General features: G+C 34.8%; 1 protein-coding gene across 1 annotated transcript in view; it reads right to left on the bottom strand.

Moving 5' to 3' along the window:
- Positions 1 to 1,739: 1,739 nt before the first annotated feature.
- WDR72 (WD repeat domain 72) overlaps positions 1,740 to 15,435 on the bottom strand; it is a 120,743-nt gene continuing 107,047 nt past the window's right edge. The window contains exons 15-16 of the mRNA XM_074327727.1: positions 4,500 to 5,317; positions 1,740 to 1,872 (exon numbers count right to left, since the gene is read on the bottom strand). Coding sequence (XP_074183828.1) covers positions 1,755 to 1,872; positions 4,500 to 5,317 — 936 coding nt within the window. The 3' untranslated portion in view covers positions 1,740 to 1,754. The remainder of the gene's footprint in view (positions 1,873 to 4,499; positions 5,318 to 15,435) is intronic.

The following is a 15,435-nucleotide window of genomic DNA, read 5'->3' as shown; positions in this document are numbered from 1 at the left end:
GTAGTTCCTCCTACTATGCAGGGTCATTTATACATTGATTCAGACAATATATGTAAAATCATTAGCACAATTCTTTGAACATACTAGGCACTCAGTAATTGGAAGCTACTATAAACTTCCACTTTTAAATATCCCAAAGATTCTTTCCAATAGCCCTGAGAGGGCCCCTATGTACTGGTTCAGGTTATCCCCATGTATTGATTATATACTTCACAGCTTTGGAGGCAACATGCACATCGAGTCTGGAATCTTATTCCCATTTTACAAATGTAGTAAGTACAACTTTTAAAAGAGTAAAAGACATGCCCAAAGTTACATAAGTAGCGAGTGGCAGAACAGGGTTTTGAACCTAGCTGTCTACTTCCAAAGCCATTGTTCTATTCACTATTTATCCATTAATCCAAAAGTGTTTGCTTAATTCCTTGCAAGCATTGTTCTAGGAACTGAAAACATAGCAGTGCATAAAACTGTCATAAAGAGGAAAAAAAAGAAAGAAAAAGAACCCAAAACATGGAGCTTACATTTTACTAGCAGGAGATAGATGGCAAAAGAAGAAAATTATATATAGTATGTCAGATAGTGAAAAGGATTGTGGAAAACAGTAAAACAGGGAAAGGGGTGGGGTGTGCTGGGAGAAGGGAGGATACCTTCATTGATGACATGGTATTTGAGCAAGAACTGAAAAATGCAGGGTAGAGGTGGGGGGCAGCAGGCTGTCCTCTGTGGAATCTGGGGAAAGAGGCAGAGGAAAGAGCCAGTGAAAAGGCCCTAAGAGCTGCCTGTCACATTTGGGTTAGAGTAAGAAGGCCAACGTAGCTAGACCGTTGAAAGCAGGGAATGTGTACAAAGAGATGAGATCAGATTGGAAGGTGTGGGGAGAGTGTACAATGACATAAGTAGAACAACCAGGTGACATAGGGACATGTGAGCTATCCTAAGCACTACGGCTTTTATTCAGAGTGACACTGAAAAGTTTTGAAGCAGAAGCATGATGTTCTGACTTAGTTTTGAATAGATCACTCTGGTTGCTTGGGAATAGAGTGTAGGAACCAAAAGTAGGAGCAAAGAGCTGGTTAGGAGGTTTCCATTGTCATCCAGGCAAGAGGGGATTAAGGCTCAAGAAGGGCGGCTGTGTAGTGGCAAGAAGCAGTCAGAATCTGGGGTATATTCTGAAGGTAGAATGAACGTGATTACTGAAAGGTTGGATGTGGAGCATGAGAGACAGGGAAAGTCAAAATGACACCAAAACTCTTGGCCCTAACAACTAGAAAGATACAGTTGCCATTTACTGATATGTCAACGATTTGAAGAAGCAGGTTTGGGGGATGAATTAGCCATTTGGCATCAAAAGAAAATCTAAACACCAAGATTGTCACTCAGAAGATTTCAAGGACCATTACATGAATTAACTCTAAAATCCCCTAATATAAACATCAGTTGTTTGATGATAAAGATATTGATGCAATAAACTTCCTCATAAATCATTTATGACCTTAATTTAATATCCAAATATTTCAGACTTTCAGAAAGTTTCAGACTTCCAGGCATTTCAACAATCAATTGATGAAATCCATCACAGTACATGTCTTGTTATTTATCTTAATACAAAAATTCATATATATTTCAATTTTGGCAGAATATAAAACTATAACCATGTGAAATGCAGACATAGATACACTGCTCATTCTAAACTGTAGTGTGCTATCCAGTTAAAGAAATACTAGTTATTTTATATCATGGAAGTAATTAAAAAATCAGAATATATCTGTAACTTCTTTACCATTTCGTAAGTAACTGTAGAAGCTTGAGATATGCAAAATATCATTCCCAGGATTTTTCACCTTGTTATGTACAGGTTCCATTTTGAAAGAACTGTTGACAAAAAGATTTAAAGGATATTAGTAAAAATGTGTGAAAAACATTTTGACAAATAAACATATGCGTGCAGGACCATTTTAACAAATTTGGGAAGTGAACACAGATTATTTTAAGCAATGTCTTCCACATGAATCTCTTTGCTGAATCCTATTCCCCCACGTTGCCTCCTATCTAAAATCTAATCCCAATTAAATTGTGAATCTTGGTTTACCAGAATTATCTTGTGACCCACTTGTGCAGAAAGGGCCTTGCTACTTTAGGTCTTGGAATTTGTACCTAATGCAATCAATTTTTGAATCTTAATATGTTGACATCTGCCAAAGAATTCTCCCCAAGTACCATCAGGACCTGATGGAAGCAGGTTTTACTCTAATCCCGTGACTCAGTCAGCAACTTCCAGATACTGTCTGATGATGTTCTCAGAGGCAGTTAGCTCTTCCCTTAAAATTCAGTTACGTCATGCGCCCAGTTGTTGCACATACGAGGATTTCTCAGCCTTTACAACCACAGTGAAATGTTAGTGAAATGGCCAAATTTGTTGGAAGGATTTGGTATGACAAATCCAATACACATCATTTTGGTTTCTTGAAAAAGGACATGTATTCTCTAACAGCAACTCAAAGCTGAAGTGACTGATTTAGGGAAGCAGTCTCGAATTTGGACACCTGCATTCAGTCATTTGTTTTCATTAAGAATTTTGTAAAGAATTAACTAATGTGTGGGAATGATTTTAAGGCCATTTAATGGAAGGCACGATGAAGGTCAGTCCATACTCTCCCCTAAGGGCACAAGACACATCCTCTACATCCGGTGCTTCCTAATCAGGAACAGACTCAGAACACCTCTGGCAAGCAGGTGTCCCTTATGCTCTTGTGGGATCATAATTAGGCAAACAAATATAATTTGTTAGCAGCCCAAGTTTTTAAGAGTTTGAAGAAAGTGATCCCCTATCCCACACACCTCATCTTGTTAACAAGGAAAGCCAGGCCCAGAGGGCCAAGTGCCTAGTGCCAACCACATGGCTGGTGAAACCACAAAACGAGGATTCATTCCTCGGGTTTCAGGCTCCAAGCTGACTGAATTTTTTAAACTATATTTTAGGTGCTATGTAACTTTCTTAGTAATAGAAAGAAAAGTCAAAGAATCCTATCTAAAATTTAAAAAATGAAATAAAATTTAAAATAAACAGAAGAAAATGGAGGAAAAGTAAGTACAAAAATGTGCCAGTCTATGTTTTCTCATTATTAGGGCCACTGAACAGAACACGGACAACCTGGTGGTAGCATAGAAAGCATAGAAGCATTATAACAGCAGGAAGCACCGTACTGAATCCTATGTGATCCATATGGACTTGCTACCAGACTGTAGGTTCACTGAGGTCACAAACTCTGTCTACCATACAGTGCCTGGCACAGATATTTGTTAACCTGAATTATCAAAGAACAGAAATGTCAAGGACCATTTACCACCTTGTAGCGGGCAGTTCAAACACTCTCTCTTCTATAAAGGCTTTCTGATGGTTTCGTCTCACCCTAATTATTCTCTTTACACTGACCATTATACTTACCTGTACTACAAATGTTTGTCCTAGTTCCTTTACCTTATTTCAGTGTTTTCTACACATTTCATGTGCATTATCTTTATCATTTAAATGAGTTCACATCCAAATGAGAAATTTATTTATATTTCCATTGTAGGCTAGTGCTAAGTACATCTTGAGTAAGCATGTGGTGAATTGAATTAAATCCTCTAATATCAACTATGAAAAAACTACATTGAATGTTAGCAATGGGAGAGGGTAAACAAGAGTCAAGCTTAGTAATTAATCAGGCTCTGGAATTAGACTGGTGCTCAGCCTTGTACCAGCCTCCAAGGAGCTGAATTAATCTTGGGGTTAATACTTTCTCTCCATAGGCCTCAATATTCTCATCTATAAAATGTGCAAAATAATAGTTCTGTAACCCAGCTTTGCTGTGTGTGTTAACTGAAACCATGTATGTAAAAAGCTTACACGGTGACCAGTAAATATTAAACACTCAAAAACAATAGCTATTATAACTAAACTATACTTTCTATAAATTAATTACAGATGGTCTCTTCAATTCTAGTATGGGATTTGAGCTATGAAATTTTCAAACTTTTACTTTCCTGATGATATATAAAATATATCATCTTCCTGATGATGTAGAAAATATATCATCATGGGCATTTACTTTAAATGTTCTTTGTTCATACTTAATTCACAGCAAGTACAATGGATTTCAAGGTGTGTAGGAATCTATGTACTTAACTATCCATCGATCGATCCATCAATCAATCGAATCATTCAGCATGTAGCACTCTGCTTTTCCTGGTACATATTATGAGAGCAATGGATATTTTTTGAATGAATAAATTGTAAAACACAGATTTATTGCCCAATTGTCCTCCAATCCCCCAAATTAAAAGGAATATTTCCTTAAATGTGTTTTGAGCTAAAGGAGTTGTTGCATATTTATTCTTCATCTGAGGGAAGAAAGGAAGGAAGAAGAGGAGGGAGACTAGAGAGCTGAATATAGCAAATAATGATAACTTTTTAACATCCCAAAAAGAAATAGTCAAAATTTTTAGGCATGTCTTACCTGTCAATTCCACATGACAATTCTACAGGCATGTTAACTAATTTGTTAACTAAAAATACTCTTCTCAATAAATAAACTATAGTGTTTGACTCTTGCAAAGAATCACAATTATTTTCCAGTCTTCTTGGCATCCCAGGCTGATTTGGAAGAGTGGACGTGTATTTATTTGACAAATCCAAAACTTTTCTGGAAAATAAATTTACTTTTGAAGAGTCTTTTTTGATTTCAGCATCGCATAAATCCCAACCCGGCAACATCAATGAGAATTGATCTTCATTTGAAGCAAGTCCTAAAGAAACAGGACCCTGAAGCTTCAAAATATTGAGATGCTTAATGCAGAGATTATCTAATTCTTTATCCACTCCCCATGGCAACAGGCAAGATAGGAGCAATTTAGCTGCATCTATTATGAGGTTGGCATCCAATTTTCTTGATGGCTTAGGATGCGTCTTTTTGGAGCTCTTCATTTTCTTCTGCCTTTTAATGCCATCATTTTCTTCTAAGAATGTTATCGAATTATCTCCTTGGGCTGAGCTTTCACTACCAGGCTTAGCTTGTGCCTCTGCTGAGAGAGGACCACAAGCAGTTTTATTTCTTTTCAGCGTCAATGTTTTCTTCTCTACTGTGCTTCTGGCTCTTCTCAGGATCTCACTACCATGGAACGAACTGGAATGGTCACTATCACAGATTGGAGTTGGCAGCAGAAGTTCAACAAGGTTTTCCAGGTCAAATAGAAGGATATGAAAGCCAATGTTACTCCATCTTGTCTTCACAGGTAGGACATTAAAAGGACCTGAGAAAGACTTGGCATCAGCCACCTAAGGAAAATTAAAACAAACAAACAAACAAAAATCCTATGTGTCAAAGTTATTTTCTAAATGATTTTATTAATGGTCCATGATATTAAAATGACATAAACAGAAAGTATTAAGTAGCAGTACAACTAAAGGCAAGTCATTTTAATATATTTTTGTCTTAGCTGTAAAAATTCCCCACTAAATTAAACAGTCTATATGCTAATACACTTTAAACACTTTTTTTCCTTTCTAAAACTTTATTTTTCCTCTAAAAAATATATAAATTAGGCCTATGGAGTAACATGGCATCAGATTCACTTTCACATCTTCCTATCAATATGGCCATGAAGACACATAACAGGGAAAAAGTAGGTTTGAACATTAATGAGAAGAACAGTTAGAATACCTGCAAGAATTTAGAAATCTTTAAGAGGAATGGTCACTCCAAACCTAAATGTTAACCAACATCAAATTGCTTTGGTTTTTTTAAAGGCTCACCTTGTGGACTTGACATTTGTTCTTTCTCTTATCTAAAATGATTTTGCCTTAAATATTGGTATGGTGGGCACCCATACTTCAGGTATGTTCCTGCTCATTTATGAGGCCTTCCTGGAGTACCACATCCCTTCATGCCAATCCATACTCTCTCTTCTTCCTTGCTTATTTTTTTCTTCCTAGTACTTATGATTATCTTATCTGGAACATTTATCTGTTTACTGTGTATTTTCCCCAAGAGCATTCAAACTCCACCTTTGCAAGAGTTTTGCACATTGCTTTGTTCCCAATGCCTATAAAATGATGCTGCAATACATCATTAGTAAGGGGCTCCATAAATATTTATTCAGTGAGTGATTAGCATATGCATACAATGTATTACCGTTTAAATATTTTTAAATGGTGTAAAACTACATTTAATGGGGGAAAATGTGTTCTATATGGCCAAAAAAAAAATCTCCTTTTAATAAAACTGTGTGTGTGAATATATACTTTTACACATTTATATATAGACACACAAATGTGTATATATATATATATATGTGTGTGTGTGTGTATTGCATATATATGTTTGTACACACACTCGAGGTCTGACAAGTTCACAAACTTGTTGCAACAATGTTGCTAACCTTTTTTCAGTATCAGAGGGATTATTCATTCTGAATTTGTACCAACTGGACAAACAGTTAACCAAGTTTACTATTTGGAACTGCTGAAAAGGCTGTGTGAAAAAGTTAGACGACCTGTACTTTTCGCCAACAATTCATGGCTCTTACATCATGGCAATGCACCAGCTCACACGGCACTGTCTGTGAGGGAGTTTTTAGACAGTAAACAAACAACTATATTGGGACACCCTCCCTACTCACTCGATCTGACCCCTTCTTTCTTTACCTGAAGATAAAATAAATATTGAAAGGAAGAGATTTTGATGACATTCAGGACATCAAGGGTAATACAATGACAGCTCTGATGGCCATTCCAGAGAAAGAGCTCTAAAATTGCTTTGAAGGGTAGACTAGGCTCTGGCATCAGTGCATAGCTTCCCAACGGGAGTACTTCGAAAGTGACCATAGTGATATTCATCAATAAGTTTATGTAGCACTTTTTCTAGGATGAGTTCATGAATTTAATTGTCAGATCTTGTGTGTGTGTGTGTGTGTGTGTGTGTGTTTGTATTTATGAAGGACATGCACCAAAATGTTAACAGTTAATTGGGAAGAAGAGGTTAAAATAATCTTTATTTACACTTTAGGGTTTCTTTAAATTTAGTTTTGGATTTTTTTGGCAGTGATGATGCATTTATTTTATAATCATAAAAAAAAAATTAAAAAACAAACCACTAAAAATTTTAAAGATGAAAAAACAAAATGAGGATTAACTTAAAAACACAATTTTCTACCAATAAAATTGTATATGGGTTAGTATAATTATTAATAAATAATTTTTGCAAATCAAAAATAAAAAGAGAACTATATAGACTGAAAAATGGGCAAATAGCATCACTAGCAATTGCCAAAGAATAATGTTGAGATTAAAATATGAAAAAAATGTTTACAACCAGTAGTAATCAACAAGTGAAATTAAGGTAATAACACCATTCAGTTCCTACTAATTTAGCAAAAAGGGTTTCTTACATTATTTTATTATATAATGTTCAGTACATACAAAATAATGTATAAACCATGCATGTAGCCCTCGTATGCATCTCCACTTCCCCAAAGCTATAATCTTCTCTGGCCATAGTGTCTAGACCTCCTCAATTACTGAGCCAATCAAAATCTTAACAATGATTCTGGCAATATGCACATTGCCCGGTGGGGTCTCATCTTCTTGTTTTGTAACCTACACAGCTACAATAGGCTCATTGCACTGCTGTAAACAAAAATCCTGTGTCTGTCCCTAAATACATTCACTTTAAGCCTCAAGAGCAACTGGACGTTTTCTAGTATTTTCAAATCATAAATGTTATTCCAAATTTATTTAACATAGGCATACAGCAAAGTTGTTTTCCATTTGGAAACAAGTCTATTAGATTATAAGTATAAACCATTGTTATGTTTTAATATACTAAAATGATTAAATATAATTCTAGCCTATTATCATTAAAATTTACTCTTTTAAAAAATAGTATATTGTTAAAGTCATGTCACCAAAGGACTTTAAAAGGAGTATTTACCATTGTTTTGGACATAAGTAACACAGAATGACAATGAATGCCTATAACAGCAATTCCTGAGTTTTCACATATTTTAGATTGGGTATGCACAATATTTAGTAATGCTTAGCAAAGGCTATAGTAAATATTAACCTTATTTATATTTATGTTACCTATATACAATATATTCCTCAGACAAAAGTAGCCTGCTACATCATGACTGAATGATGTTCTGCAAAAATATAATTATATTACTTTTACCATGATAAAGTATATCTAAACCACCATTATAACAGAAGTGTTTTAGAAACATCCATCAATCTGGTCACAACAAAAAAAAAAGTCTAGAACAAATAATCAAGTACAAAAAGTATTTCATTCCATGTATGTAACTGCAAATATTTGAGACATATAATCTTATTAACCAATGTCACCCCCGTAAATTTAATTATAAACGTTTTTTTAAGTGTGAGGGTTAAATATGAATTTTATTGGTTCATGTGTTGTTTACAGAAAGTTCTCTGATTGATAGATAATTCCTCAAAATGTGTCGTCCAGGCTTTGCATAGATAGAGAAGGTGCTAGTTTTTCAAGGGTATCACATCACTTTTACTCCTACTCCCTGAAGTTCTAAGTCCAGGTGAGAGAGGTGGTGTTATTTACAGTCTGCAGAGCGGGAGGGTAGCAGGAAAGGACAATCTTCCATTCCAATCTCTGAACTTTGGTGAGGCTGGGGAGTATAAAGGTACTGCTGTATCTACATATGAATGCTAGGAACAGCAGGTGGGAAGTAGGAAGAGGCACTCAGCACTGAGCTCTTTGTCTGGAGTACACAGCCTTTGGGGAAAGCGACCAGTCAGAAAGTCTGCAAGTAGAATCCCAGATGGCCAGCGGGCAGAAATTGTTCCTCTATTCCCCGCAAGGACAAAGAATAAACGACAAGTAAAACTAAAGTAAACAACACAAAATTCAACTTCTCAACCACCCCATAGATATATAACAAGGAAAAACAAAAAAGCCCAAAAGTTTGGAGGCAAAAAATGTAATACATCTGAAGGTGTAAGTCTAACATCTCTCTATATATTTTTTTAAGTCTATTTTTTTCCCCTTCATCCTACTATGTTCAGCTTATGCCTCTTTTCTGACTCACAAAGGGAAAATGGTTAAACAAGGCTGGTTTTACTCCCTGCCTTTGAAGGTAGAAATGCACTAACAACACGTTTTGATAAAACTTCTCTCTGAAAATTAGTGGATCCCCCACTGAGTTTGTTGTAAAGGATTTGACCTGCCCAACCTACCACGACCACAAAATACATGTGGTAAAACAATGCTAAAACTACCTTCATCTTCTCACCTTTGTGACTTTGTGTAATAAGATCTAGTACAAATATTTAAACACTAAGCAATGAAACATATAGATAAGAGCTGCAAAAATACTTTAGATACTTAGTTATGTTAAGGCAAGAAGAGTTTAGAAATTATCTAAGCTGACCCCCTCTCCTTAAACTAAGGGAAAACAAGGGATAGAGAAGTAATTTATTCAAAAATAGCCAAGTCAGGATTCCCAAATCTATTTTTTCTGATTATTCTTTAGAAGACATCCTCCACTTAAATTTTTCAAAGACTGGAATAATGTTTGTTATTTGTCATTTCCAAGCTATACAAGGGATCCTCATGAACTAAGCATTTATTTTATAAAGCACTATATTCACTGAGATGTGTAAGGAAGGAAAAGTCATCACTGCATGAAAATATTCACTAATGAACTGATAACATATAAAATTAGTACTCAAACCCTGCTCCCTTTCTAACATAAAGGCCCAGCCCCATTCATTAGTCAGGTTCTGATTGATTATTAGATCATGCAATTCAACTGCATAATAGATAGCAAATACTGTTAAAAATGCAGGATTACACAGAATCCGGACAGTGATGTCGACTATCCAAGTCCCACTCAATGCCACTGACAAATAAAGATCCAGCTAACAACTGAAGTTAACAAGTGAAGGATAAATTAAGATGCTTCAAATGAAAAATATATATATATTTTTAACTTTAAATCTTGTATTAAAGTTTTTTTTTTAATTTTTATTTATTTATTTATTTTTTTAATTAGTTTCAGGTGCACAAGACAAAGCAAAACTTAGACGTTTATCATTTATATCCCTCACACTGTGTGAACCCCCCTCCCCCCATCCACTATCCCTCTGTACGTTCCCAAAACCTCTCACCGCCCCTCTAGCAACCCTCTGTTTTTCCTCCATGGAAATGAAAAATATTTTAATTGAAAGTGTGTAAGAGAGCCTGTGGAAAAGTTCCTTATCCTTTAAATACTTTTCTAAAATGACTCTGCCTTCATTATTCATTGTGAAATTCAAACATGAAGTAGTAAAAGGTGACATTTTGTGCACTACAATTAGAAACAAAACAAAACACATTCGATTCATTCTGTAGTCATTTAAAGAATTAGTGTACATTGGCAATCGTAATCTAAATTTTGTGCAATAGAAAATGCTGCATTATTTTAATAATTTTAGTATCATTTTTAAGTTAAAAAATAATAATCATCCTTTTAACAGCTAACTCATCAGGTTAACTGATAGTCTCCAATCCCTCTGACCACCTGTAGACTACTTTCTACTTCCTGCATTCTAAACACAGGAACAAAGATATTTGCTTTTCAGGAAAATCACCTCTTTCAGCTCTCAACTTCCTTTTCTCATGTGCACTTGTAACTTTAATTATAATACATATTTTAATAAGTTATGTGAAAATTGAGGAACTGAGGTAAAATACAGTCCCTAAGAAAACAAAGTTTAGTCATCTAAAAAACCCATGGTGATGAGTCACTCTAAATACCACTGGCTATTTAGGTATGGGAGAGGTCATTGTAACAGACTGGAAAATAATCATAAAAATATGCAAGAATTCTGTACTCTGCTTACCTGCACATTTTCAGTTTTTATGCTTTAAATAAACAAAAACTAGAAGTCACAGTTGATGCACTGCAAGTGTGAATTTATGCAGGGAAAAAAGATTAGGAATGACAGAATATGTATCTATATTCAAGGAAAAGTATTCACATCAAAAGATTTGACAATGGAAATTTTTCAAGTAAGGGGTGGCACAGATGATGGGGGGGTGAGGAAATGTGATTATCTGTGTATTGAACACGGTTACAGAAATTATTTGATGGTTATACTGTAAATTTTATACAAAAGGTAACAACTGTTTAATGTTTTCAAACAGCTGAAAAATAAAAGCTGAGACGTATATTTACTCCAGACAAAATAAGTGCTATAGAATGGACTGAAAAAGTAATCATCAAAGAAAAATTGAAGGAACAACATTCATAAAAATGACCGAGGAGATATGAAAGAAAAAAAGCAAAAATAAAATGAATGAATGAAAAATAGTTTATTGGAACTATTAGGAAATATGGAATTATATTAAAAATTCAGTAGAGGCAAATTAGAAAACTACTATGAATAACTATATGGCAAGAACTAGTGAAACACAACTATGTTTATAAGACTGTTTTTCAACTCAGAAGAGCTCAGATTATGGAGCAAACCTAGGTAGATCCCTACACTTAGGAAAATGATAAATTAATGGTGCTTCAGGGCAATGTTCACGTAGCTGTTTACAGCCCTGCCTTCATGCAGATAGGAAGGCACTGGAATTCCTCTTCTTGGGTGGGAGCTTAGGATATATTTTCTTACAAAATCACTGTAAAGGGTGACTTTGTAGAGTTTAAAATGCTGCTATTAGTAACATACGAGTATCGTATGTCATTAATACCATGGGTTAAAGGAACTTTAGTGAGCTGGCCTAGAAACCAAGCACGCTTTGCATCCCTGCTGCTATTATTTCTTAGGGAAAATGAAATCAAAGCTCCGAGCAACCAATTTACAAACTTAGGGAATACAATTCAACCTCTTGCTGGGGCTGCTTGCTGTTTTTCTTTTATTGCTTCAATGCAAACACTTATGTGGCCTGGCTTCAAGTTACACTGTACTGCTACTTATTCTGCATAAAACTTTTTTTAAAGTCTCAAATGCAGTGGCGTGTTATTCAATTTTTTTAAATAAGTTTTTGTCAATAAAGGTGGAAATTTTCTAAGCCAACATCCCAGTTAAAGCTATTTTACTGTCATCATGCAGTTCTAGAAACAGTCGAAAATGCTTGTATCTGTCAATGACAATGCTTGTATCTGTCAATCATAACCGGATCTACCATACCAAAACACAAATACGATAAGTGATTGCATAGTAAAAACAAAACCTTTGAAATTAACTACCTAGGTATTTAAAATGAATATCCAAACTAACTACATTGAAACTTTTTTTCCCCACCTTGAGCCACTTCTCCTTCCACAGGCCCACTCATGAGTCATTCTTCAATTCTCAAATACATAAACAGAATAGAACTGGACTTTAGCCATCGCTTCACCTATGGCCTGTAAGCCCCATTTTAATAGTGAGCCCTGATGGTGTTTTGGGTCTCTGGAATCAAGGTAAACTATGTCCTTTAGTCCTTTAGTCCTAAATGTTTGGTTATTCTGCCTCCCCCCCGTGTACAGTCACCCAATAAATAGGCCCTTTGTGGAGACACTGGGGATTTATCATGGTAGAAGCTTGTCATGGTGTTGCAGGGTCCTTCTCGCTAAGGCCTGGGGTACCCTTTTAGTCTTGGTCCATATCTGGGTAAAGTGACAGTGACTTTTTTTTTTCCACAGAGATTGGGGCAATCAGCTTCTCTCCTTAAATGGCCATATATATTACATCTAGTCCCCTTAACTGAAGTTTTAGCCATCCTATCTTTACACTGCCTTATTCAAAACAACCTTAGAAACGTTGACTGCACTTAGAGGGTAATGTGCTAATACCAATCAAGATATGTTAACATGTTTATCACATTTAACACTAGTTTTTCTTGTGGAAACACTTTCTCCCTCTTGTGACTATTCAATACTGACACATCACGTTTGAAGATGTTATTCCAGGTCTTTTTGAAGAATAACAAATAAAATCCAGTACATTCTAAAAAAAATCATTCAGTACGCTTTTGTTTATGGTAACTTGGAATTCAGCCCTTGTGTGTTAACCTTGCACATTTCCGTAAGCCCATCTCTAACCTCTATGTGACCAGAGAATTTCACTTAAGAAACTGTCGCTTAAGTGAAAAATAAGTGTCTCACAACACTAGCCCATTTAAGCACCTAATTACAGGGTCAGTCAAAAGTCAACCTGCTCCCTAGCAGATTTCCTCCGTCAGTGGGTTCCCCTCTACCCAGAGCTTCTACCCAGTTAGGGTGCCCCCATTCTTGGGTCCTGGTATATTTGGATATCATTACCTTGCCTTTGGACTATGTGTCCTCAACATCTTATTGATGCAGAATCTGGGGTAATATGGAAAAGAACAAAAGTGTTCTGTAAGTTAGCCATTTTTCCATCAGTTACAAATGGAAACCACTGTTTCCTATCTGTTCTCTGAACATATCTATGCTTTAAATCATAGAACACTTTCCTGGTTCTTTAAAAAAATTCTCTGAAAGAGAATTTCAGGGTGAAATTGTTGGTTAAATTGTTAGCCTGTGCTTCAGCAAGGTTGTTTCAAAACACAATTCAACCAAAAGGAAGTGTATATAAGTTATTTTGTCATACCACTGAGGAGTTCAGTATTTCTTTTAAAATTTATAAATCTGATAATAGAAAATTTGCATTGATGTTTTTTACTGAGAAAACCTTAATGAGTATTTGTATTTTTCTGAGACTAGTATTAATCTTTGTCTAATTTCCTATTTCACTATTTTTAACTTTTCCTTATCAATTTGTAAGACCTTTTGTATATAAAGATATTGCAAATATTTTTCAAGTCTCATTAGGATTTACATTTTATAGATTTGGGGTTTTTACAATTTAATTAAAAAAAATTTCAAATAGCAAAAACTATATATATATATATTATTTTATAAGTTTTACCACTGTTAGGTCCTTCACAACCCAATTACTAAAAATATTACTGTATATTTTCTTCTATTAATCTATTTTCCTATGTTTAAAACTTTTATTCATCTGAAGTTTATTTTTGTTAAAGGTAGACAGAAGGGATATTATTATTGTTTTCAAAAATTACGCTCAATTATACAAAAGCCACTTATCAACTTTCTCTAGGATTCTAAGTACCATCTTTTCCTATAAGCAAATTATGATTTATATGCATGCTCCTTCCTGGACTCTTCTTTTTTCTTTTTCATTTATCTATTTGTCTGTTCTTGAAACACTACTGCACTCTACTGCAGATAGGTAAATCGGGAGAGGGACTCATGGGGGGGCTGGGGAGAGGAGAGGGAGAGGGAAAGAGAGACACACAGAGAGAGAGAGATAGACAGACAGGTGACAGATAGAGATGTCTGACATCTGAGAAGGAAACCCCATGCACATCATTCCTCTTTTTCCTATTTTTTCTTAGCTCGTTTTATACATTTATTTTTCTAGAAAAATTTTCTAGTCAACTCATCAAGTTCCCAAAAACCCACCAAAAAGATTTTGAAAGCTATTGTTATTAATTGTATAGATTTTGTGACTATGTTCATCTTTAAAATACTGGGCTTTCCCTCTGGGATTGCAATATGTTATTAAATCAAGATATTTTTCATACCTTTTAGTAATTTTAAAAACGTGTTTTAATATGAGTATTGCATATTTCTTATTAAAGGTATCCCTATATATTCTATTTTTACTGCTATTATCAATGGAATTTTTATATTCGTTATATTTTCAAAGTAGTGTTTTTTGTATGGGTATATGAGTTTTGTTTTCAGCACTACTATGCTTAACTTCATTTTTTGCCTTATTAGGTTTTCTGTTCCGTTCATACTTTTTAATATAGAATATTCACTATTACTATATTTGAATAAAGGTAATTTGTTTCATCCTTTCCATTCTCATTCTTTTTATTTCTTTTTTTAACCTTTGGCATTTGCTAAAACTGTCAGGAAAAAAAAAGTTCAATAATAGTAGGAATGGTATAGTATTATAAATTAAATCTGTATGAGTATTGCTGTGTTTCATTGAAAAATCATTTGATTCATACTTTTTCTTAGTATATGTGCTGCCGAAGCGAGCACATACTTTTTTCTTAACATTGGATAAGTTGAAATGGTTTCCTAGGTCCGTTTATGTGAGTAACCACCCCTCTTTAATCCCTGTCATTTAAATTTGATTTATGCAGTAACCTCAGGTAAATGGAAGACTACCAGGTTTCTTTTAACAGCATAAACTACTAATGATTGCATATGACCATATAATCCCAAGTACCTTTCCCATCAAAGATTTTCTGAAAGAGAAAAAACTAAAGTAGTATTTATTGGAGGCTTTGTTAAACATCTAACCGGGATAATGTGCACGTGCTGATATAGAAGGATGTCCGCCAAATATTTCTGACTTAACAAAGCGGCATGTATAATACAATCTCATTTCTA

The sequence above is a fragment of the Rhinolophus sinicus genome, linkage group LG03, assembly GCF_036562045.2.
Source record: "Rhinolophus sinicus isolate RSC01 linkage group LG03, ASM3656204v1, whole genome shotgun sequence".
NCBI lineage: Eukaryota > Metazoa > Chordata > Mammalia > Chiroptera > Rhinolophidae > Rhinolophus > Rhinolophus sinicus.
Note: the sequence above shows the minus strand (reverse complement) of the source record. Positions and strands in the feature narration are given on the sequence as shown.